General features: G+C 47.1%; 1 protein-coding gene across 1 annotated transcript; it reads left to right on the top strand.

The window, feature by feature from the left end:
• Nucleotides 1-3,360: 3,360 nt before the first annotated feature.
• LOC134139890 (5-hydroxytryptamine receptor 7-like) lies at nucleotides 3,361-11,704 on the top strand. Its single transcript, XM_062574672.1, has 2 exons — nucleotides 3,361-3,869; nucleotides 10,933-11,704. The coding sequence occupies exons 1-2, from the start codon at nucleotides 3,361-3,363 to the stop codon at nucleotides 11,702-11,704; spliced, it is 1,281 nt and encodes a 426-aa protein (XP_062430656.1).
• Nucleotides 11,705-26,325: the final 14,621 nt, after the last annotated feature.

A 26,325-nucleotide genomic window follows, 5' to 3' on the forward strand; every position in this document is an offset into this window, starting at 1 on the left:
TACCATTAAGAGCAATTAGCACTTCCCAGGGTGGTCCCATGAGCAGGCATTTTTGTAAGGTCATCACAGCCCACGGTTTAGAGAAATGCTACACTAAGGTTTTTAGGGAGAAGGTTTAATTAATACTTTTAAGCCTTCCCTCATAAAAAAAAAATGGTATTTTTCTTCCTGTCCACCCCAACAACCTTTCCCTGGGTGAAGAAGGGCAGGGAGCTTGGTAATGCCTGCTTCTCCCGGAGTTCGGCTCAGTGTTACTCGAGTTGTTGGAGGAGATGGTTAGTGTTGAAGGTGAGGGGAAACTGAGCTGGAGGTGATGGTGTGGCAACTGCGTGTCTGTTCTCCAGACAGAAGAACACATGTTGGCCCTCCGTAGCTGTAAACAGAGACATGAGATGCTGTGCCCTTCTCCAGTATCTACTGGGACATTTTAGTTTTGCAGCTGGCCTGAATGGAGACTCATTAATAAAGGCAAGGTGCTTCACAGGGAGATTTCTTGCAGCTGATGTTTCCCTAGGTGCTTTTTCATTCTGCTCAGAAAAATAGCGATAAATCTTAACTCCATCTGTGTCATTTCTTTTGGTCCTGGCTCTACCTGCTGCAGCCCTCCCCCTGTTTTTTTGTTTGTATTTTGGGGGTTTTTTTTTGTTTTATTTTGCTTTGTTTTGTTGAAGGGCACTTACCTATCCCAGTTTAGAGGATGAGGAGATGCTTTGGAGAACAGTTTTCCCACGAGCCATTTCCATCTGGTCCACTTAGCTTAGGTATCCAGCCCTTTGGCAGCCACAAGGTTTGGCTTTGAAATTCCTGAATGATGGGAAAACAGTTGTGAGCTTCCCTGGATTGGAAAGCCACCATCACGCGGTACAGAGAACGTGCCATCCAGCCGCTCAGTGCATGTCCCATAACTTGGCCAGTGTCTCACCCTCCTTGCTTTTTCCAGGGATTTCACAACTCCACTAACCACCAGAGCAGCTCAGTCCCCCTAACAACGGGTTTTGGGAAGGAGGGAGATGAAGGCCAGATCCTATGGGAATAGACCTGGGATAAGAGAGAGAGTGAAGTTCATTCTGCTGCCTGCAGCTATTGCAGGACTTGGAGACCTCTTGCAGAGGGCTCTAAAACCCATCCATAACGCAAAGAGCAGGAGAGACAGAGCTTTAGGGATTTACCAGCACACCCTGCTCTGGCAAGGCAGCTATTTTAGCTGGCCTCCCACGCGCACCGAGATGCTGGAGCAGCAAAAGAGAAGTGAGAGTGTTAAGTGCAACCTCACTAGCCCTGTTTTAGCTCATTGGAGCTTTCCTTGCAGAGCAGTTTTTGGAGCTAGCATCGAGGTGGTGCTGCCTCCAACCTCGGGTAACGCAGTGCACCGCTCCCAGACTGAGCTCCCTGGGAACTCACTTGAGAACAACCAAGGCTGGAGAACGCTTCGCTCCTCTTCCTCGCCCAGGGAAGGGTGAAACAGCAGCTGCCTAATGCCTTGGGTTTACACGCCACCGAGATCCCAGCATCCAAGCACCTGTGGAACGTGTGGCACAGAGGGAAATGGATGCGAAGCACCGCATGCTCCTGCCTGGTTAGTTCATGCTCCCTGTTTTGATTTCACTAGGATAAGATGCTTCTTTGGGGATCAGGCTCCAGCTGTTTGCTGATCTCTGGTGCAGAGCTGCAAGAATGGGGGGGGGGGGGGGGGGCGGATGGAGCTGGGAAAGAAACCCTGTCCTGCAAAATAATCCCCTCCACATGCATTAAAGAAAAAAAAATGGGAAAGAGCACTGCTAAAATAACCTTTCTTTGCCCCTCTGATTCCCACACTCAGCAATCCTCACCCACCCATCACGAGGTGGGTGAACGGGTGAAATCCAGGCAGCGCCCGGGGACGGGGGCTCCGGACAGGCTGGGCAACCTGCAGAGGCGAAACGCGGCCGGGTCGCAGTGGGAGCGAGGCGTTTTGGCAACTTCCAGCCTTCCCATCGAGGCGGCCGCAGCGCGCTCGCCCCGAGCCGGGGCTGCAGTGCCCGGCCTTTGCACTCGCCCTCCCTCCTCCCCTTGCAGGAGTGAGGACACTTACCCCCCACCCACCCCCCACCCTAAATTTTTGCTGGCCGCCAGGGCTCGGGCAGCGCCGCGAGCAGCTGGGTGCGTGCCCGGGAGAGGCGAGGGGAGGGCGGTAGGAGGGACCGTCGAGGCGGGGATGGGAAGAAGGATGCTCTGGGGGTGGCTCTCTGCTTTCTCGCCCGCCCGGCGCTCACAGGGGCTCGCCTGGAGGATGTCTCGCCCACTCGGCACAGGTAACTCGGGGGTCCCCGCCACCTCAGCCTGGGGATGGTCGGGGTGGGGAAGGGGGGGGGGGATGTGAAGGCGTTGCAAAGAGGAGGGGGTTGCACCCGTGCTCCGCTTTGAACCAAACTCCCTTGGAAACCACAAGCAGCGGATGCAGGTTGCGCAGGCTGAGCTGAGCCCTGCAGACCCGACCTGCCCCAAAGTTTCCCAGCCGGTGACGAGGGCAGGGGGCTGTGCCGCCCCCGCATAGGGATGAGGGCTGGGGACAGGCGCACCGTAGCAACTCTCCGGCTGTATTACCCGTGCGTGGGGCTGCGATGCTGGCGGCTCTAGGCAGGGGCTGCGATGCCCCATCCCTCACCCACGTGTGAGTGGGCACCTGGGGGTGGGGAGGAGGGGGTGGTATGCAATGTAGCAGCATGCATGCGCTCAAACTACGAGCCGAAACTCAGCGCTTTGCTTGTGTATGGGCATTCACACGCATTGCATGTTGTAGCGGCGTGCCGCATGCATGCGTGCATGTGCAGTTATGCCTTACAAGTTTGTGCTTTAACACATGCACAAGATAAAGCTGGTGATATGTGCACGCACCTAATTGTGGATCTGATCTGTAGCATCACTTGACACTCGTGTATTCATGCACAGGCGTATGCATGTAGTTGCATGTGATTTAAATGCACAGAGGCACAAGAGAAGTGCAAGAGCAGCAGCACAGCTTGGCAGCAACGCCTAACGATACGGACGGTTATGACCCACTGCCACTATCCAGCCTCCTGGAAAGGCACGTAGGCAATTAGGCAGCCACCGCAGATGGACCGGGCAGCTTGGGCTCCTTTAAAAGTGGCGGTGAGCTTTCTCCGAGCATCCTCTGGCAAACTGTGCGTCTTTGAGCTGACTTGGGAAGCTGCTTCTCACTGAGCACGTGAGATCCAGCTGCAGCTTTGGGATGCAAGAGACAGGGTTAGGGGAGTACTTTATTTTCCTAGCTCATTTGTGATAAAATGTTCTGGTTTGTCACTGGAGGTGTCATTGCTGGGAGAAAACTGGTGCCGGTGCCCGCTGCGGTAAGCTCAGAGCATGTTGCTAAGGGCCAGCCCCAGCCGGTTTCTGGAGCACCATCTTCTCTTTGTGGAGAACGCAGAGCAGCAGTACCCGGCTTGGAAACCGCTCCCAAATCCATTCATGACTGAGGAACCCTCCGTCCCAGCTGAGCCAGAGCTGCCACCCTCCAACCTCACCAACGTGACGGACTGCGGCGAGGAGATCCTGCTCTATGGGGACACGGAGAAGATTGTCATCGGAGTGGTGCTCTCCATCATCATCCTAATGACCATTGCTGGCAACGGCCTGGTCATCATCTCCGTGTGCATCGTCAAGAAGCTCCGGCAGCCTTCCAACTACTTGGTAGTGTCCCTAGCAGCAGCCGACCTTTCGGTGGCCTTCGCTGTCATGCCTTTCGTGACCATCACGGATTTAGTGGGAGGCGAATGGCTCTTTGGGAAGGTGTTTTGCAATGTGTTTATCGCCATGGACGTTATGTGTTGCACCGCCTCCATCATGACCTTGTGCATCATCAGCGTGGACAGGTAAGGGAGGCTGAGGCACCGGCTACATGTGTTGAGGTGGGCTCAAACACAGGGGCAGTCCTGGAGACTGAGGGCCACCAGAATGATTTTCCCTGTTGAGTGAAAACTGCTGCATGTCTTTTGCAGGTGAACAGGGTGGCTGAGGGCTATATAAACTAGATGCCCCAGTACCTTTGGAGGAGCTGAGCTTAAGTTGCTTTCTTGAGTAACTTCCTTAAGTTACTTCTTTAGTCCTCCTCCAGGCAGCTGATTCATATTGTTCGTCCGTGGCTTGAGGAGCAGAGCCTAGAGCATGAACCTGCCACCCAACCTTTGCCCATCCCCAGCTCTGTGAGAGGAGGCTTGATCATATGATTATTACATACAACAAAAAAACCACAGGCACTTTGAAAAATCTGGCCATTGGGAGATGGTGAGCCCAGTCCCATGCGATGCTCTGCAGAGCCCTGGACTTCTGTGTTAGCTAAGGATGGCAATACCTCCCCCTCACTCCATCCTAAATCCCGGAAAATCCTGTTTTAGCCCAGAGCCTGCATGAGCACGGTTGTGCTGGCTTGAGCCCCCGTGCTTGGCTGAAGGGAAGGGAAAGGCTGAGCCCGTCTCGCAAGGCGGTGAGGCTCGGGCAAGTCAGCACCCCCGTGGGTCTAATTATAGCTGCCTGCGTCAGAAGGGACACTGTGCTGATGAGCCGGTGGGCCGGATCCAGCGCTGACATGCGCGCTGGCTTTCTCGGGAGGTCGATCCGGGTTTACTCTGGGCTGGTTTGTGATGAGCAGCTCCATGAAGGGGGCAAGGTGGTCCGTGTTGCGTGTCAGACCCCAGCACCAGGAGGTAGAGCCACCCAGGAGGCCCCCCCGACTGCCCCATCCCAGCCATGGTGACTCCTTGACCACCCCAGCCACCCACCCACCTTGGGGGGGGGGGGCAGGTGGAAAAGCAGGAAGTTTGGGGAAAAGCCAGCTGCAGCTAAACTGACATTAACCCAAAGAAATAAGCAGCAACAAATGCTCTGGAGCAGAGCCAAGTGCCCTCGTGCAGAGATAAAGTCACCCTCTGCTCCCTGCCCCGATCAGCTCGATGGTGCTGGTGAGAAAACAGTCACCCACAGACCACGTGGAGGGGTCCTGCTCTGCTGCTGGACTTTTTGCTTGGTTTTGAGAAAAAGCCTCTTCCTAAAAATCAGATGTATTCAGTACAGACAGAAGAAAAGTCTACATCTGTTAGAGGAAAGAGCTCAAATGTCGGAGTGGGATATATGAATGTTTCCTCTCGGTGGGTGAGGTGCAGAGAAGCAGTGAGGTACCAGCTACCCACATGTTAATGGGAATGGCTTTGCTCTGAAAATTTTCCCTTCTCCTCTCCTCTCATTTTTCCTTACCACAGCAAGAGGGAATGCTCTTCAAGACATGCAAACAAAAATGACAAACCTTTAATGAAAATTACTGCAATTTATTCCATTTCTTAATCTCTTCTCTCTAGTCCAATTTCAGCACTGATGTAGCAGACAAGAACCTTGAGAGCCCCACAGGGCAGGTGGCCAGGGTTGGTGTTGGCTTCTCATCTTTCACCTCTGAAATAGGAAGGGGCACGTGGCTTTGGGGACCCAAGAAGTGCTTCCTCCTGCTGGGCCGAGGCCAAATCCTGGCTGGTGCTGGGCGCCTACAGGGGGGTCACTGGGGAAGCCGTCACTGCACGTAGGGTGGGCAGGGGGTCGCATCTGAAATCCCCAGCTGCAGCGGGAGCAGCCTTGAGGCTGCTCAGAGTGGTACGGGCTGATCACCTCGCCACGGGGGCTCTCACAACCAGGAGCGAGGCCTTTTGCTCCCGAGTAACCTCCCATTAAGCTGCGGGAGCTTCTCCACACGAGTCACCGAGGACAAGCTTTGCCGGGTTTGGGATGTGAAGGAGCGTGACAGCTCCAGGCCCCTCGGCTAAACATGTGCTGCCAGCACCAATTTGCAGGGAGGGAAAATCCCTCCCATGGGGCCGTCACCCATGTCCCCATCTCATGCAGCTCCCGAGTACCTCTCTGCTCCGCTGCAGGCATCTTGCAGTGCTTTAACACAGGGATGATACCACACCGGGAGCCCGACCAGGCTGCGGGGGCACCGTTTCCTCTCAGCCTTTCATCCCCCCACCAAGCCAAACACCTGATTGGGAAGTTGAGCAGCAAGTGGAGAATTGCCTGAAAAGTATTTTGAGGTGGGGAAAAGGAGCAAAGGTAGTAATTTGAGCAAAATGAGGTCTGAAGACCGAACCCCAGGAGAGGTGGGAGCGGCTGTTTGCAGTGAACCAGTTCCCATCTGACACCTCTCTTGAGGCCCCTCATCTCCGGAGGTCCCTTGCTCCACTTCTGCACTGCTGGCCTTGATCTGGGCATGTCCTCAGGGTGCAACAGCCCCTCACTGGCCATCACTAGTGTAGGCTAACCCTCAAGTCCCTCTTCCCCTTTGGTTATCTCTGGGGTCATCACTTCACTCCTGGATGTTACTATGTCTGGATTTCCATTTTCCACCAGCCCTGGGGTGCTCTGGACAGGATTTTTCTACTATTCTCCCCGATGAAGCATATACAAAAGCAAATATTTCCACTTCTAGCCTGGTGCAAATTAGAGCTGACTGCAAAGCCAGAGCAAAAGCATGGCAGAGTCCACAGTGAGCCCGAAATGCTCTGAAAGCCATAACCTGCCTGTGCATCTCAGCTGAGGGTTTAACCAAATTTTCTACCAGTGGCAATTTTAGCTGTTCCTCCCCTCCCATAAGAAGGAAGAGGGCCAGCAGTAGTGTTTCCTTTCCTTGGTCTGTTCAAAGAAATATAAATATTTCTTTTAGTCCAGCCCGACTGCTGACCTGGTCATCACCTTCAGGCAGCTGCCTGTCTCCACCAAAGATGAGGTTGTGTTTTTATTGACAGCTGAAGTATCCTCAGACTTTGCTTAGCATATATATAAAAGATGATTGGTTTGCCCAAGATGACAGGTACTGTTAAAATGCAGGCTGTTATTATTGATTATTAATGCAGAGCACTTTCTAAAAGCCTCTTGATTGAAGCTGGTAGAAATAATCTCTTTTGAAGGGGTTTTGATTGATTGATTTTCTTCTAAATCAAAAAAGAAAAATGCTAGAAATGTCCATCTCGCGCCCACATTTGCCTTATATAAAAGTCTGCCAATGTTGTAGATTCTTCACTGCCCAAAACCAAACAAAAAGCCTTTGGGCCATTCAGCTTTTGATGAAACCATTTGTAAAAATACCAAGCAGCTGATAAAAGACACCCCCACACACACTCCAAATCCCCAAGTGGCTCTAAGTTTCCCTAGTAGGGGAAAAATATCTCCAGCTGTTTCCCGGGCAGCCACTCTGGGATCTCCCTTTCTCCCTGCAAGCGTTTCCTACCTGAAATCAGACAGATGTGCTCTAGATTGGCATCATCTCCGGTAGAAAGGAAACCCACGAGAGCCAGCAGGACGAAGCCTCAGCAGCTGTTTTTTGGATTCCCCTTCCCATGTCCTTCATCCAAACGTGCCTCGAGCCAGGTAGGGCCTCAGTTATTACAGAAATGCAGTTATCTCCAGCGAGCTGAACAGCTCTCCAGGATGTTCCCATCATCCCTGGCTTAAGGCATGGGCAAATGAACCCAGCTACGTTTTTTCCAGCAGTCACAGCCTCCAGCTGCCCTCCACAACCTTCAGCTAGAGGTGACCCGTCCTCCAGCAGGATGGGGCTAGCACAGTGTCAGAAGCCAGGTGTACAGCTTAAATTTGGCCCAGGGAAAGTATGGGAGTGTGGTGAAGCAGGAGGGTCCAGGAGACCTCAGTTCAGGGCTCCTTCAGGTCCAGTTGACCCGCACAAGCCAGGTCTCGTCTGGTTCTTCAGCTGCCAAATGGAGAGAGCAGAGGGGGGCAGTTTGGTTTTCCTTTGGAAAGGTTTTGGTTCTGCTTTGGAAAGGTTTTGCACAACCAGCTCTGTGATGAGAGGGCTCCTGCCATGTCACACAAACTGCTGGTAAATCGCTATTCTGGGAACTGACTTGTGTTACCTGATTACAGCTAAACTTGATTAATAACAACAACAGCAACAAAATCAAAGCAGGCAAATTCGATTTGAATTTCTGTGCATGTCTGTGCAATCCAGCCTCCTGCGCTGCCTGGCCTATTTTGAGGTCTTCCCGCTTTCACCAGCATTATAAGCAAAAACCTCAAAACGGCCCCGTTTCCTCCAGCACCAACTGCACAAGGCACCCGCAGATGAAATGTGTCATCTTTGCCTGCTTTTTAAATCTTGTCACTGTGCGTTTTGCTCGCCTAGCGTATAAATTCCTTGAAGTTCTCAGCAAATCCCAAGTGTATCGGCTTCTAAAGAAAACCTAATAATAGCATTAAAAAAAGGATATTACACAACATATATTAGTTTGAGAAATTCCTGGCCTGGATATACCAGAGAAGTGATTTTGGGTGCTGAACTTGGAGATTGGCACTGTCATGTTTTTTAGAAGCTGTGCTCTCCAACCCCTTTCTAAACACCTTGAGGCAACCCCAAAAAAAGCAGATGCTGTTGGTTATTAACATACTGGTGGGTGTAAGAAAAGAGGAATGGGGTCTGCGTCTGGGTTCCCAGCTCCACACCTTCTCCTCTGCTGTCCTCCCTAGAGGATGCAGGACAGGCTGGTACGAGATGGACTCCGGCTGCTCCCAGCCCTGCAAACACCAGCTCCATGTCACAGAGATGGCCTCTTTAGGCCATCAAAAGATCTTTAGGGAAGATCTTTTGTACTGGAGATGGAGTGAGTCTCCCAGCCTGGAGGACACAGCAGCCATTTCCTATAGCAGGAGGGGCGTCCAGCTGCCTCCCTCCACCCTGGTCAGCTGAATGGGATTGCTCCCACCCATTCCTCCACACCCTGATCTTTCACTGCTTCTCATCCTCACTGTGTGCAGCCCAGGCAGTAAGGAGGAGATGATGCTTTTTGGAAGTACAGCACCAAAACCAGCCCTGCTGCCTCATTCATCTAAGTGTTTTGGGAAAGGGTGAGGGAGAGGAGTGATGAACCCATAGGCTGATGGGCTGAAAAGTCCCTTCTTGAGAGGTTGCGCTGCCTTAACCTCCACAAATGTCATCTTGCAGCCTGTACCACTGCTGGATATCCAAGGAGCACAAGTGGCTATGCGTTGTTTCACTTTTGTGTGTGCGACTAGGACCAGCTGAAGAAAAAGAAAATTTAAAAAGTATAATTCAGTGAATAAAATCAAATGTATTTTATTTATTATTCAAGGGAGAATACTTTGGGCTTCACTTTATTTAGGAGTTTGAGGGCTAGGACAGTTTTTTGTTTGTTTGTTTGTTTTTATTTTATTTATTTTCATTGTCTTCCACACTTGGGGGAAGAACTGGACCAGGAAAAAAATCAGGGAACAAAAATCTTCTAATAGCTACAATAAGACTGATTGTTGGATAAAATAATAATTCAATAAAGGTAAAAATTCTCCGCAGAAATTTTCCTTTGGGCAAAAAAAGGCCTTTTCTTTCTTGAAAAAGCTTCGAGCAAAAAGTGTCTATATAGATGCTGTCCTGACTTCCCCTCTGGATTGACCCAGTTTATCCAAGACAATTCAGAGGTAACTTGATCCTGCCTAAAAATGCCTACAAATTCCTGACAGCAGGCAGTGTTTGAATCAAGGAGGCTGTAACCCAAAAATAATCCATGTGACAGCTGGAGGTTATTGCTAGGCTGTTTGAGACTGAATAGGAGGCAGAAGTTCTCAGTGGGATCTTTGACGGACGATGGCCAACTACCAATTTATCACTGTACAATTACAATTTTCCAACTAGCACCTGACACAGTTTTTAGTCCCATAAATGTTCTCAGTCAAGACTGAGAAATTTCAAAATCACATGTCATAGTCTGACCAGGAGATGGTCAGTTGTTGCAGACTCCAGCTCTTTTCAATCAGGCTAATAAGAAGGAATAACTCTGACCATCAGGATTTGCGAACCCATGGGTCACCACATGCTTTTGGGATCTCCCAGCTGGCGTTCCTCTCATTTTATTCCTCGTGGAGGGCTGGACACAGTTGCTTCAGGAGCTTTTGGCCTTGTAGAGGGGCAGCTGCTGCAGCTGGCACTCACTCCTGTCTTGGTTTCCAGAGGTTATTTCCAGTAGATGTTGCAGGAACATTTAGGTTTGTACTGATTTTTGCAGAATAGCCAGAGATGAGTGAACTGTGCTATTGACTGTGGTGTTTCAAATGGGCATTAGTGATTCAAGACGCAATCATCCAGTCAATCGGCTGAAAAGGGGTGTGAATTAACAGCTGTTAGTTTTGCACCACGGTCCACCACCTGATCAGCAGCTTTGTTTTCTGCACCTCTGCAGACTCATCCTCAAGTCTGTTATGTTCACTTCCCAAAGGTGAATTGCTGCTGCCTTGCACATTGCCTCAGGTGCACTTGAGCTGCAGGTTTCAATTTCATTCCTGAGTTTCTGAAAGGTGATCTCTTCCTTGGCCAAATAAGAGAATGACTTTGTCCTTCCTACTCTGTTAAGCAGTGGTATGAGTCTACTTGCTTCATCAGGAGTCACTTCTGACATTTTGTGGTGCAAGTGCGAGTTCATAGATCACCATTCTCTTTTCCTGGGAGGAGAACAGGCTAGAGTGAGTTACCTGCCACAGCTGGAAGCTGTTGCATTTTGTCTGTAAAAAAATAGTTTTGGTGGAAAATTAAGTTTTTAAAGCACTTCCTCCCCCCCCCCCGAACCAAGACTGCACTCAGCAACTAGACCACATCAGTCATGCATGAGGTAGTTGCAAGAAAGCTTCAGAGAACAGTTAAAACAGGGCATTTAGGCAAGAGCTGAAGGGCTGTGAAATACCATTTCACAGATGACACTGCAACTGCTTGTCCCCAGGAAAGTTCTCATTTGGGGAATTTCTTTCTCTCACCAGGCTGAAAATCTCCTGTGGAGAAGCACTAATAGCTGCTTAGGAGTGAAAATCACCCAACACCAATCCAAAACACCCACACCTTGTGACCCTCATAAGCTTTGAAACTCTTCTTTTTTCCAGGTATCTGGGGATCACTCGGCCACTGACATACCCCGTGAGACAAAATGGGAAGCTGATGGCCAAAATGGTCTTCATTGTTTGGCTCCTGTCTGCTTCTATTACACTTCCCCCCCTTTTTGGCTGGGCCAAGAATGTTACCGTGGAAAGAGTCTGTCTCATCAGCCAGGACTTTGGGTACACGGTCTACTCCACGGGGGTTGCCTTCTACATCCCCATGGCAGTCATGCTTGTCATGTACAGCCGGATCTACAAAGCTGCCAAGGTCAGTGCCGAGAAACACCGATTCATGAACTTCCCCAAGCACTACGAAGAGGAGGGTGTTTACTGCCTGGAGGCCTCCAGCCGGAGCCACCACAGCTCCAAGCGCACCAAAGCAGTGGAGGAGTGCGCCACGCTCTCCAAACTGCTCCGGCAAGACCGAAAGAATATTTCCATCTTCAAAAGGGAGCAAAAAGCAGCCAGGACCCTTGGCATTATTGTGGGGGCATTTACGTTTTGCTGGTTTCCATTCTTCCTGATGTCAACAGCTCGACCTTTTATTTGCGGCATCCGATGTAGCTGCATGCCTCTGCGACTAGAGCGGACTCTGCTCTGGCTGGGATACACCAACTCGCTCATCAACCCCTTGATTTATGCTTTCTTTAACCGAGACTTGAGGACTACTTTCTGGAACCTCCTGAGGTGCAGATACAGGAACATCAACAGGAGACTCTCCGCCGCCAGTATGCACGAGGCCCTGAAAGCCACAGAGAGGCACGAATGCATCCTGTAGAGCCGTGTCCTCTAGCTTAGTGCCTAACCAGTGAATTCCTGCCTCTCCATTTCAGGTTCCTTGCTTCTCTTGCCTCTTGGGGCTGGCATGTGTGCCACTGCTCCTCAGCCAGACATCGCCGCTCAGCGTACCACCCATTCCGTCACCCTAGGAGCAGCTTCAGTTCCCCTTGCCCTCGGCGGGAACAAGTGGGCAACCCTTCCTTCCTAACGCTTCCCAGGTGGGAGCTGAGCAGCTGTGAGCGAGACCAGGTGGTCCAAGACTTACCACCAACTGCCTCAGGACTGTGGGCAAGTCACACTACCTTTCTGTGCCTCAGTTTCCCCATCTGTAAAAAAAAAATCCAAACAAAAAAAACCCACAAACTACTTCAGACTGTGACTCTCCACCTTTGCAAAGGGCTCTAAGGTCTGTGGAGGGAGCACATGAAGCACCATGTAAAGATGACACTGGCTGCACTTCTCTATCAGATATGACAGCAGCTACAAGCGCCATTGTAGAACATGCACCCATACCCTCCCAGCTTATATGAACTGTTTCCACTGATTTAATTGCATTTTTCACACTAAGCTCAATTCCAGGTTTGCACGTCAGAGCAGTAATACCAATGACCCTCTTCCCCTAACACTGTAGCACTACAGCACTTGAAAGAGGCATGCTTGCAGAATGAAACACGAACAAATACGAAGTTTTTCTTTATGGTTGGGTAGAAAAATCTGATGAGCTCCTCATCAGGGAGATGACCAGTGAGCAAAGACTGTTATGTTTATTGGGTTGTACTGTAATTCATTCTCAGACAAGTGATGTGTGTTCATAATTTGTGGCTAATTGATTCCATAAAAGCACGCTTTGGTTGACAACAGAAAAGAGTATATAATTTCTCTGACAGCTTTACAGTGCTTCAATATGATATCCAGCAAGCTTGAAAAAAATACACTAGTATCCTTTCTTAAAAAAAAAAAAAAAAAAAAAGAAAAAAGAAAAAGAAAAAAAGTCTAGTTTCCTTATTTCAGTGTAGATTCTTTGGGCATTTGGGCTTTAAATGTGGCTTTAAAGTGTGTCTACATATTTATGTGGTGGCAAGACTCGTTCTCCTCCAGGCGTCTTCTCTGTTCCTGACCACCTGCATTGCATCAGCCCTGCTTTGCACTTACACAAACCCTCACCTATCTGTAGACGATATCTGCTCCATGGGGTTAGTTATTTGAACCTCTCCTATCTGACTTTCCTTCTTAAAGCAACACTGTTCAGATTGAGGCTAAGGAAGGTGCTTTCTAGCCCATGAACTCGTCTATCACTTCAGATGTTCTTTACCAAACAGGACCGTAAGACTGGTGGTAGTAGGTTGAGTCAGTCTATCTAGCCCTATGTCCTGTCTCTTGCACCAGGAAAGGTGCAAGACCAGGAAAAGCACAGGATGATGCTTTCTGCAGCACTCCCTCAGCCTCACAGAACTTCTGGCTCAGAGATTTCCTGAGAAAAAGACGGTTTCAGTAAAAAAGGGCATGTCTGAAATACAAAAACATAGCACTCACCCAGTGTGCAGAGGAGATTCACCTGGCCAAGGTCATTGCTGTGAGCTTCTTTTGTGCATGTAGATGATAGAACCTTCTGGAGATAACAATGAGTGTAAGATGGGAAAAGATCATCAGGAGGTCACCTAGTCCATCTGTCTCTCCCAAACCAGGATCGAATCTACTTCTGCCTTCCCAGAAGTGTTTGCCTAGGCTTCTCTGCCGCGTATGACCACTGTGCATAGGCACAAGGAAGACATATCTCAGCTCTTCTTTGGACAATCTCTAGTGTTCGCTCCCTTTTACTGTTAAATAGAGGTGATGTCTCACCTCTCTGACTTCAGTTTATCAGTTTTATTGTGAATACTATGAGCATGGAGATTATGCTACCTGATAGCAACAGAGTTTGTGTTCAGGATGTTTTTCTCTGGAGTGATCCTGCATGGTGCTTCCATGGTAAGCATTGATGTAAGACTGAGAATGGGGTCCAGTAGTGTTGCGTTGGATCCAGGCAGGTCTTGCATTGCCTCTTCCACCCATCTGCCCATCCCTTGCAAGGTCATACAGCACACGTCCAAAAACACATATCTAAGCTGGCTGTTGGATGTCTTGGCTTGCCTCAGGACTTGTGTAAAATCTTTTATTCTTCTCTTTTCCTCCTTTTAAAGACATTTCTCTTCTATTGCTTTTCCACTTGTTTTTTCTTGAGATATCCAACAGGATTTCCAGTTTAGCCTGCTCATTCACAGCAAGTTTCCAAATGATCAGGATAATTGGCTCAAGCCAACTGGGAATGTCCCAAGGGACTGAGAGTGGTTGGACAGGAACAGGGTGGCATTCTGCTGTTCTCCAAGCTCACATCCTCAGAACTGGAGCTAGAGCTGGAGATGGGAGCAGGGAGGTTGCTGTAGCTGTTGTGTGGGTCTGTCTAGGAGGCATTGCTTAAAGATCAGAGAGCAGAGAGATTTTAATGAGGGCCTAGTCAAGACGGATTCCTGAGGTTAACCTGGAGCTCTGTTTCACCTGCTATCCTACCTAGGAGCTCTTTGGAGACTAGAAAAATGATTGTACTAAGATGATTAACAGCTTTCTGTCTCCCGTAGTTTCCTACCTGTGGTCGTGCGTTGGTGTGTACATGGCTGCCTGAGTCTCCTGTTGCAGAGCCAGCGTGTCTGCTGAAAGCAGAGCGTTGCATATTTTGTGGTCATGGTCCGTCCCTAGCACTGACAGTCTCAGAGGCTGTAAGGCATCCCAACAGTCATATATATATATATACATATATATATATGTATATGTATGTATATGTATGTATATGTATAGGTATATATTCCTGTGCTGCTTGTCTTGGACCACCAGCAAAGCCCTGCTGAACTATGCCGTTTGCCAGCAGTCACAGCTTGTCCTGCTCCTTTCTACCAAGGAGGAATGTCACTGCCCATGTTCACTCCAATGGGCTCTCTGAGATGCCTCATGGTCTTGTGTCCTGTAAACCAGAGACCTCAGGGACACTTTGAGGCAGGATAAAGCATATGAGTAGATCCCTGTTGTTTCACTTTTACATCTCCACTGCATGGACCTGTACTACACCTTGCCACAAGCTCTCCGTTTTCCCATCTTGGTGCACGCTCACCATAGTGCACCTGCTGGTAGTTACCCTTCTCCAGCTCATCTGCAGTTCCTCATGCTGCCTCTGCTTCCAAGCCCTCCCAATAAGTCTCCACACCCATGTCTCCAGGGCACAGTTTGACTTCCCATCTCAAGCCCTGCTTATCAAAAACAACCCTTCTTCTTGCAGAAAACACTTGGGTCCTTGCCTGTCCTGTCACAGCATTTTAGCAGCAGCTGGTCTCTGGTGCTGGCCTGCCACGGGGACATGTAGTTGCTTCAGGGTCCAATTGCCCCCTTGGGCTCCCCTGGCTCCTTCTCTGCCATGGAGCTAATGGTGCCCTTTTGACTGCACTGTCTGGATTCAAACTAACCAGCTGCTAATTCAGACCAACTTGTCTAGATGTGAAAGGCCCCAGACAGCACATTTCACATTCAGCACATAACACAACAGCTTGGTTTGTCCTGCTGTAATATATATATATATACATATATATATGCATAAGGTTATAGTGACATGGTTTTACTTATTTTGTGTATTACAAGTTCTTAACCTACCTTCAAAATTTGCAATCTTGTTTAATTTTCTTTAACATCTCTATTCCGTTGGTATTTCTAGCATGGCTTAAAAATAGTTTGTAGAAGAGTTATGAAACAGTGATTGAGCCTTTCAGATGAAGTCTTGTGAATACTAGATTTCTGGGTTTGATGAGCCTTCTGGAGGAAAAAAGTGTAGAGGAAAAAATATAATGTTGGATGATCCAAAATCAATGATCTAGATGATCCTGTAAGTTAAGGGTCAAATGAAATAATTGGTCTTAAAAAGCAGTCTTTTGTTTGCCCTGGAATTCCATTTCACCCTATGATTATTTGCTCACTTTTTTTCTTATATTTTCCTTTTCAGTTGTAGACCTCTTCTAAAAGAAAATCTTTGTTCCCAGGAGCAATTCCAAAACTTTGCATCTGAAAACATCTAAACATGATAACTTTGTTGAAACAAAACATTTTTGCTTAAAAAATAATGAGATAACTTGCTTGATTATTCCAGTAGTTATTGTCCTGAACTGTGCTGACATCAGCTTAAACTCTTGCCTTTTAATCTTTCCAAGGTTAGATTGCATTTAGGTTAAATAAAACAATGATGCGCAGCCAAAGAAATCAAGGCCTTTTCTGCGCACAAATAAGCATGAAAAATTTAGGTAAGCCAGTCAAGATTCTTGTATATGCATCACTAAATCACACTGAAAAAACTTTTCATTTTTTTAAAGTCAGAAAAGAATCACATTGCCGTTTGGCATCTGTCAAGAATGGCTTAAATTAAATCTGAGCCATTTAAAAATGGATTTAAGAGTACTCACTCAAGTGTTTAACTAAACTACATGAAGATTTAAGAGAAGTTAGCCCAGTAAGAGTTTGCAGTTAGACAAAATTGAAGCTCACTAAGTATCAATTTAGGAGGACAAGAGAAACCTTCACAGGCAATGACTGCTTCCCAGAAGACTAGCAGCAATGCAGTGGAAAAGAATCAGGAGCCTCAGGCAGAGAAAACTGAGGTAATTCAGGCAGAAAATGAGTAGGTCTCAAGTCAGCCTTTTATTCCACTCCAAGTGCAGAGGAAATATGTACAGAAACACACACACAAGTGATCTGGGAGAGAGGACATTTGTGACAAACCCCCTAAGGCCACCCCAGCTGAGGTTTGGAAATTTTTGATAGCAATGTTGAGCAAACACAGTCAGAGATCAGCTAGAGACATGACGAAAAGCCCAAGGCAGTAAAAGCCTGAATCTCTCTTCCCAAAGAGTGCAAAACATCTCTGAAGTTCTCTGAAGTTGGCATTTTCCTGGGACACACACTGGAAATTGGCATGGACAACTCAGCAAACTCACCGTGTTGTTCATCTCTGCTCAGGCTGGTCCCACAGTCAAGGTAAAGATTATCTCCTTTCATTCATTCTGAACCTGCCACCTGCTTCTCTCATTAGATATTGACTAATCCTTTCATTAGAAAGGAGAATGAGTGACTCTTTCCACTTCACCCTCTCCAGGCCAGGTACTGTTTTACAGACAGTTTATACTCTGTCTTATTCCTCCCTTCAGTCCTCCGAGGTACCAGGAGTTTTGGGGTGTCCATGTCTCTCAGACACCTCTTCCAGCCTTGCAAAGCAGAGTAGACTGAGGTGTCTGGGTGTAAAGAAAGATGTTACAACACCTATTATGAGTTGTTTTAGCTGCCAACATACATTTACAAATCATAGAACAGTTAAGAGCCTATGTTAAGAATAAAAAGGGGCCACAGTGGGTCAGATCAAATGTCTTCTCAGCCTGTCAGTCCTTCTCCAGCAACACACATAAGAAGATGCCTGGGGAAGAATATGAGAACAAAGTGAGTCTTGTTTCACTTTCCCCCCTGCACCATTACTTTCACAATCTCCAACTATTTTTAGCTCAGGAAATTTCCCTACTCAGACGTATTTTCCATGCAAACCTCAAAATAACCCCCAAAGGGCTGCATTTCTGCAGACAAATGCCAAGTCTTGTGTCTGGGACAACCTCATATAACAACAACCCCACGTAAGGGCAAGGGCCAGAGTGCAGTGCTGCAGCACCAAAATTTCCATCTGGACTGTTTTCGTTTCCTATTTGAGATATCTGCTTCCCTGAGACAAAAGTAATACATCTCTCTTAAAAAAGGAAAAAAGATAACATCTCCAGTGGAAAAATGGCCTGGGAAAAGGTCTTATTATTATCCATATGGAAACTAGCTGTGACTCTGCAACAGAGTATGTGAGCTCAGGAGATCTTGGGAAGTAGCTTGCCCCAGAGTGTGAGGAACAGCTCATAGGTTGAGATAACCAGACCAGAGTAGGATTCACTACTACTGTCTAGCACATGATGGACATGAGCAGGATCCCTCAGCAGGGGATATGGAGAAGGTGGAGGTGCCACATGGCGTGGCATCTCGGTCTGAGCAGAAGAGGATCTCTCGCTATACCCCGAACTAGCAGAGGGTTGGATATCTGATGTGATAGAGGAGGATGTTCAAAAAGTGAGATTGAGGCCCTTTTCCTCTAAGTGCTGGAGGAAAACATTGCTTGGGTGGGCAAGTAGCAACAACAGCCCGTCCTGGAGGCATGATCACCGACACCGTGATCTCTGTTCATACAGCGAGGCTTAGTCCCCGGGATTTACGTGCTAACTCTGCTTGTGTTTCTCCCACCGAAGTGTGGAGCCTAAGCCCCTGAACCTGCCCTCCACCAGGGCAGCCTCAGCCCAGCCCAGCGGAGATAAGCTCAGGCTCAGATCTGAGCAGGCTGCCCTCACTGTAGATTTTCCCTGCTCCTCCGCCAGACACACGTACCTTGGACAGCAGCAGGACTCATCTGCCACTGCAGAACTTGCCAAATAATTGCTCAAGCAATTAAAAAAAAAACAGCAAAATCTTTATAGGCTAAAATATGTGCGTGTGTGGCATGCATGTGCGGTGTTAATAGATGGCTGGAAACTTACTCCAGCCTATGCAAAAGATAACGAACATTAACTCTTTATTGGTGCAGAGAAAAGCTGTCTAAAAGCTGTATTATCCGGAACCTCTTTTTCAGCCTCTCTGCCACTCCTAGGTTCAGATTTCTGACCCTTTTAACACAGCCAACTGTCTGTTAATGCAGTAATTAGGAGAGGAGGGAGGAAGAGGGTGGCCGAACTCCAGACACTCTGTGACAGCGTGGCCACATGCTTGTGAACGATTAGCACAGCCCACAAGGACTCTGCTCTAAGCCTGTGACTTCTCTGTTTGGGTGCAGATGATCTGAGCACCAAATGGACATTTTGCGATCCTGAAATGCCTCTGTCACTTCAGTCACAGACCAAAGCTTTGGACAACAGGTTACGTCATGTGCCTGGTGAGAGCATACCCAGAAGAAATGCAGCCACTAGCCTGGCAGATGTCCTCCCTCAAGTGAGAAGCGGTAACTGACTACGGATATGGTCTTGCAATGTCCTAGTAAGGCAGCACATGGGTTACTTGGACTGTGGTTTCCATTGATCTCTTACTTCACATTGCTGTGCTCCTCCCCATTTCAAGATGTCCTAGTTGAGGATCTGGTAACCTCCAGGTACGAATTGGACAGGAGCGTGCAGGTCACCTCTTAATTACTTTAGAAAGGAATATCCTGGGATCTTTAAACAGAGCTTGCGGAGGCATGAGGGGGTGGCATTTAAAGGCAGAAAAGATGTTCTTCATAACGAACCACACTCTTTCCAAATACAGCTTCTCTACAGCATTGTCAAAAAATCTGAGCTACATATGGAAGCTGATGCTGCTCGAAGAAAACAGCTCTGGCTGACTATCTGGCTCCTTTGAGACACTAATCAGCATTTAGTGCTGTCACTTCTCAGGAGTAACTCCTCTATCATGTCTTCAAAAGACATCAAAATGACAGCAGCCTTTAGCAAGAGCAAGTCCAACGTGCAAGCAGACTGGTGTGTTAAATGGTACTTGCAGGCACGTGGTCCCAGAGGTACAGGGGACCCTCCTAAATTTCCTTCTAAATGGCCATGAAGCGGATGGTTACAGGCAGTGCCTGTCCCTGTAAGGAGCTGTTCATGCAGCCTGGGAAAAGAAAATTATTGCTGGTACAACCACCAATGGGGCATCTGTCCCCAGTAGGTACAGACTCAATTGCCCACCACACACAAATGTGTCTTGACGTCAAAATAACATGTTACTTATCAAACCCATTGGGAGATCGATCTCCTAACATTTGGTTTACTGTGTTCCTCCACCATCATCTTACTTCTTTCAGCTTTTCAGCTGAGAATTAAATGAAACTGAGTAGAAATGTCTAATGATGATGAGTCCTTAGTTTAACAATGGGAACATTAAAAAACGCTAAAGGAAAAAAAACATTTCTCTCTCTTGGGCATCTAATACAGTGATGAGAGCTGGTTCTACCCGGAGTATCTCTGTGAATGTCAGATTTTAGCCCAAGGACCCTTGAAGAATGAATTCAGAGTTCTCCCTTCCCACTAATTTACAATGTAAGGTTTCTTTCTAATAAAAAGCACCCAATAATACCGCTTCCAGAAAAAATCCAGGGTTCTGTTTACATCTGTGGTTGGAAAAATGTTAGCAGGAGTAAGAGCAATGCCATAGAGAAAGCAGAAATGTTGCTGTGAGAAAATAACGCAAGAACCAAAGATAAGGGAAAGAAAATGAAGTAAATAACAACTCAGGATGTGTGTTGCTTTTGGAAATCAGTGTGATATAGCACCTTTCCTCCTCTATTTTTTTTTTCATATAGCACATATATTTTATGACACTCACTAATTTATTTTCTTAAAAAAGCTTCAAGGAAAGACAAATCACCAAAGATGAACTACTAGTAATACTACTAAGCTCAGGGAAGAATAAAGCAGTACAGCCATCAGATACAGAGTAAAATAATACATCAGCATGATCCCACTATTAGGCTTGAATTCTATCATCCGTTCTCCTAAATCACCAAACGGAGGCAGGAAGAGGGAAGGGGGAGGGGGAGAATTATTCCTTCTCCTACTCCAGAGAGACTTTTTAACAAATGACAAAAAGGATTCTGTTCAATTTTAAAGGCCAGAATCTCTTAGGCACGGCCATTTCCGTATGATGATTGCTACTCAGAACAGTCTGCGCTTTGATGGATAATTTCACAAGACAATATTTAGGGCACTTAAAGCCTGGGGAGATATTCTTCTGGCAACCTCCCTGTATAAGAATTTGCATGCACATGTTGTGCATCCAAGTTAGTTACTCTCATACTGTGACTTGCCCAGATATCAGCCACAACCTGCTCTTAACTCACAGCTCCTGTGGTGGAGTGCACTCCCTCATTCGAGAATTTAGAACACAGTTCAGGCAATCCACATGGGCAGGGCTGGCAGAGCACTGATCAGCAGGGTAAAAAGGAGCTAAAGGGCAGAAGCTGTACTTCTTTGATGAGCCCACACTCCCCTTCTTCTTCTGGGTCACAGCACAGCCTGATAGAGACATCACTTCCCACAGCCTATTCACAGGAGAGCATTTTAGGATCTAAACTTTGTAGCGGACTGTCTCTAGGCATAAATTACTACTTCTCCTTGGATTTCTTTCAGGATATGTAAGAATATGAACAAGACTGGCTAGAAAACAGGTTTCTTTTACCTTTCACAGGATTTACCAAGGATGCATTCACATACCTCAGCAGTCCAAGACATACAGTTTATCTCCACCAGCTCCTCCGGTGCCCAGATTGACCAAAACACTTGTCTTCATCAAGGTTTAATTTAAAATTCTCTGTGGACCAGGGGAGCAAATGGACTCATGTCACCCATTTTGAATCCCTCCCTGTGTTTGAGCTAGTCACACAATGCTTCTGTTGTCATCACTGGGGAGAAATAAATACTTTTAAAGTGATTCTGCTGACAAAACATAGATGTTTACTGTCAGAGGAGACTAATTCTACCATAAATTGATCATTTCTTTCCAGGCACAGGAACTCACTCAGAGCAGATGTCTACACTAGAGGTATCTGCATCTGAATGGATGGATCCTACCACACCTATGTGTAGCTAAACCATAGCTGGAGCAGGAGATATGTATTAGAAAGCTGAGTCAAAAAACTTAGCATAACTGGCTAATGATGATTCAGAAATCCCACATATAGAGTAACTGCCATGGACTGTGTCTTTCAGCTCTGGGCCCCTCAATAGGAGAGAGACATGGAGCTACTGGAGTGAGTCCAGAGGAAGGCTACTAAAATGATTAAGGGACTGGAGCATCTCTCACATGAGGAAAGGCTGAGAGAGCTGGGCCAGTTCAGCCTGGAGAAGAGAAGGCTCGGGGGTGATCTTATCAACTTGTGTAGGTATCTGAAGAGAGGATGTGAACAGGATGGGGGCCAGACTCTTCTAAGTGGTGCCCAGTGATAGGCTGAGAGGCAACAGGTACAAACTAAAACACAGGCAGTTCTGTCTGAACATGAGGAAAACCATCCTTACTGTAAGAGTGACTGAGCACTGGACCAGGTTGCCCAGAGAGGTTGTGGAGTCTCCATCCTTGGAGATGTTCAAAAGCCGTCCAGACACTGTCCTGTGCAATGTGCTCTAGGTGACCCTGCTTGAGCAGGAGGTTGGAGTAGCTGATCTCTGGAGGTCCTTCCCAACCTCAACCATTCCGTGATTTCTGTGATTCCTGTGTCAATGACATCATTAAAATCAGACAATAAAACGGGTTGAACATCTCCAGGCTAGTAAAGGCCACAGAAGAACAGAGAGAAATAACTAAGATGAGTTCTTAACCGGAAAATTGTGAGCACTTCAGTGCTCTCAAAGGTTGGACCTGGAATAAAACCAATGCACCAGATTATAATGTCCATCCTGCAATAGCTTCTACACACTGGGCCTCCTATCCAGGTGCACGTCCACCTACTTCTATACTGTGATACACAAAGAGGGAGTTTTGGTCAAATATATTGGCTTTCCCCTCTTTGCACAGCTCAAGATCTTGGGCTGAATTGGTCATTTGGAGTAAGCTCATAATTTAATTTGAATGTGACTGGTGTGCAAATGCTTAGTGGGCCATGCAAATGCACTCTAAGGAACTATGGGATGTCAGGCCTCCCTTCGACAATGCATTGACCCAGAAGCTATGACTCTGTTTTTTCAGCTTAAGTCTCTTTGCTTGCAAACTTAGCTTCTTTGGCCTCACTGATCTAAGAAATCAGGTTCACAGTTCACCTAGGAGAGTGAGATCAGATTCAAACAAGGTCATCCAAAATCAGGTAGTGGAAGGAACCTTACTTTAAGCCAGTGATTAAAAATACCCATGTGAAGTTTTGAATGCCACAAAGACCATATGTCTGTGACATTTCAAAAATATCACAGCTTTTCAAAAGCTGATAAGATGTTAGTTGTGATTAAAAAAAAAATCTCTGACTGACACAATGCCACCAGCTGATGGAAAGTACAATTCTCCTCCCCTCCCCCTCACCAATGTCCTACAAAAATAACTGATGGGAAAAAAAAGAGATAATAGCGACAAGTCTCTTGGCTGTCAAACCATCTATCAACAAAATGAAAAATGATGTGGACTTCTTATGCTTAGTACTTCTGTTCTTAAAACCAAAACAAAGATAGAAATGTTCCAGTTTAGGATCTGGGCAATAAATCAAACAGCCAGCCTTGGAAAATTTCCTCTTGTTACCAAAAAAAGTTACCTTGATACCTACAGAGATGAGACTCACTTACATTTTTCCAAAGTCTTTTTATTAAGACTCTCTTTGCACATGTGCTATTTTTTTTCTCACGATATCTCACGGCAGGTGGGAACAGGAAAAAATAGTCTGTAGCCTGGTAATTAAATAGGCTTGTTTTAATACTGCAAATTACAGCTAGATGTAACTGTCTCAGGTATATACAATGCTCCAGTCACCTCCCTCTGTAATGTACTTAGTCTCTCATTCCCCTGCAAGGCTTGAAGTGCCATTATCTTCATTATAGAGGCAGGGGTAGAGGACTAGAGGGACCTCCTGGGTCTTCACAGACACCTTTCTATATAACCCGTTTCACAGGTGTATCAAGGCCAATCTGAAGAATAAATTCCCTTGTGTTATGCCAGTTTGGGAACTTTTCAGACCCTCACAGCTGCAGTGCCCAAGATCTCTCCTCTCAGGCCCAGCCTGGATCTGTTCACAGCCAACGTCTGTGCAGTTTCTAGTTTTTCCACAAGAACTTTTTATTAAATGGTCGCTCTTTCTAGCACTTACCTTTCACACTCCCTGCTCAGGATACTTATAGAGAGCAACCATATGATATCTTAGCTTACACTGGTGGGATGAGACAAGACTTTTCTGTCTCCTCTTATAAAATAAACACTTTTTCCCCTCACCTTCAACTGCTCTGGTTTGACCCCTTTTGCTGGACATCGACAATGAAAAGAGCGTGCACACTACAATATGTGGCCTTCCCAAGATCTCAAGTAATGCACAAGGAAGGGATGGACTTACATCTGTATTTTCACTTTAGCTTCCAGCCAGTGTACACATGTGAAGCCTGATCATCTGGGTTGTCCCTGACAACTCTGTGGCCCTGAGAATTAGAATTTCAAGTCAATTTACTTAAATTTACTGCTTTACTGGATACTGTTGTCATTGGTGATACCTTTCCAGTAGGGCTCTGCATGCACCCAGCATAGGAGAGATCCCTGAGGAGAAAAACTTGCTGCACACATCCAGTGGGAGACCAGGAACTCTTCTTTTCTGCAGAGAGCACTTTCAGGAAAGGTCTTAAGGTCCCATATATGCTATGAAATTAAGTAAAAATGATCACAAAGGCAAGTCAGCCACCACCTCTTCTCTCCCAACAACCTTGCTGACTCTCATCCCATTGCTTCGTTGCTGGAAACAGCTCCCAAAGCAGCCTCCACCTTTAAAATACTTCCAGCTTGAGTAAAATACCTGCTACATGTCTCTAATGAGAATGAAGTGTACAAACAAATTGGAAGGACACCTGGACTCCCTACCAACCTCCACGGCTTACAGTGCAAGCTTGGCCAAGTGATTTGGCTCTCTGAGCTCCTGTTACCCCTCTACCTCAAGAGAGGCTATGTGTATGTACGTATATGTATGTATATGAGGGCATTTTTACTCTGTACCGTGAGCTTTGGTGGACAAGAAATAAGAGCTCATACTGAGCACCTAGGCCCAGACTCATCTCTGAAGTAAATTACCCCTGGGAGATGTTTCTCCTAACTGAACATTCATTACGGTCAGGTATGTGACTTGCTCTATTTAGTTATACTTTACTTAGGGCCAAAGGACAGTCATCATTCGTTAAAACATATCACTAATGCAGTCGACAGTCTGGGATTTAAGCCAAGAGCAAAAGAAAAAAAAAAAGCAGGTTTTAAGAGCAAATAAAACAAGCACATGTTGCACGTACTGACAAGCAGAATAATCTAATTGCTGAGTTTAAGAAAAATAAGAATCTGTTATATGCTTAAAAGCAAAAGGCATCCCAAAGCTCTGATACTTGCCAGTTTAAATGCCTTTGATCAGTTTTCATACGATTTTTTTTTCTGTTTGCTGTGTAGCCCAGAAAGGTTACTCCAGCTCAGATAGCATCTGTCTCTACTTCAGCCTAGCACATGTCAGAGATGGTGGAGGTCAGGCTCCTGTTTGGAGAAAGTAGGGTAATAAGTAGAATGGCAACTCTGGGCTTCAGGAGAGCAAACTTTGGCCTCTTCCAGGGACTACTTGGAGGAATCCTATGGGTTAAGGCCCTAAAATGAAAGGTAGTCCAAGAGCACTGGTTAATATTCAAGAATCACTTCCTCGAAGCTCAAGAGTGGTACATCTTTATAAGTTAGAAGGAATAATATTCAGAAGATATTCAAAAGCCTGCTTCAAAGACTGCCTGAATGTGATCCTGTCTAACATGCTCTAGGTGACCCTGCTTGAGCAGGGGGGTGGACAGGGTGGACTAGATCATCTCCAGAGGTCTCTTCCAACCTTACCCATTCTGTGATCCTGCAATTCTATGATGGAGTGCGTGCCTTGGTGACGAAGCATACAGAGAAGGCAGAGTTACTGAATGCCTTCTTTGCTTCAGTCTTCACTGCTGAGGCAGCCCCCAGGAATCCCAGAGCCTGGAGAGAAAGTCTGGAGCAAGGAAGACTTTCCCTTGGTAGAGGAGGATTGGGTTAGAGATCATTTAGGCAAACCTGACATCCACAAATCCATGGACCCAGATGGGATGCACCCATGAGTACTGAGGGAGCTGGTGGATGTTATTGCTAGGCCACCCTGCGTCGTCTTTGAAAGGTCATGGAGAACTGGAGAGGTGCCTGGGGACAGGAAGAAAGCCAATGTAACTCCTGTCTTCAAAAAGGGCAAAAAGAAGGACCCAGGCAACTATAGGCCAGTCAGCCTCACCTCCATCCCTAGACAGATGATGGAACAGCTCGTTCTGGATGTCATTTCCAGACATATGAAGGAAAAGAAGGTGATCAGGAGTAGTCAGCATGGATTCACCAAGGGGAAATGCTGCTTAACCAATCTGATGGCCTTCTATGATGGAGTGACTGGCTGGGTAGACGAGGGGAGAGCAGTGGACGTTGTGTACCTTGACTTCAGCAAGGCTTTTGACACTGTCTCCCATAACATCCTCCTAGATAGGCTCAGGAAGTGTGGGTTAGATGAGTGGACAGTGAGGTGGATTGAGAACTGGCTGAACGGCAGAGCTCAGAGGGTTGTCATCAGTGGCATGGAGTCTAGTTGGAGGCCTGTGGCTAGTGGTGTCCCCCGGGCTCAGTACTGGCTCCCATCCTGTTCAACTTCTTCCTCAATGACCTGGATGAAGGCACAGAGTGCATCCTCAGCAAGTTTGCTGATGCTATCAAGCTGGGAGGAGTGGCTGACACACCTGAGGGCTGTGCTGCCATTCAGAGAGACCTGGACAGGCTGGAGAGCTGAGCGGAGAGGAACCTCCT

This window comes from Rhea pennata, chromosome 4 (genome assembly GCF_028389875.1).
Source record: "Rhea pennata isolate bPtePen1 chromosome 4, bPtePen1.pri, whole genome shotgun sequence".
Lineage (NCBI taxonomy): Eukaryota > Metazoa > Chordata > Aves > Rheiformes > Rheidae > Rhea > Rhea pennata.

What these genes read in the sequence shown, in the direction of transcription:
- LOC134139890 (XM_062574672.1), top strand. Translation starts at nt 3,361, where the DNA reads ATGTTGCTAAGGGCCAGCCCCAGCCGGTTTCTGGAGCACCATCTTCTC. An exon ending in TGCATCATCAGCGTGGACAG is followed by an intron (nt 3,870 to 10,932) that starts GTAAGGGAGGCT and finishes TCTTTTTTCCAG; the next exon opens with GTATCTGGGGATCACTCGGC.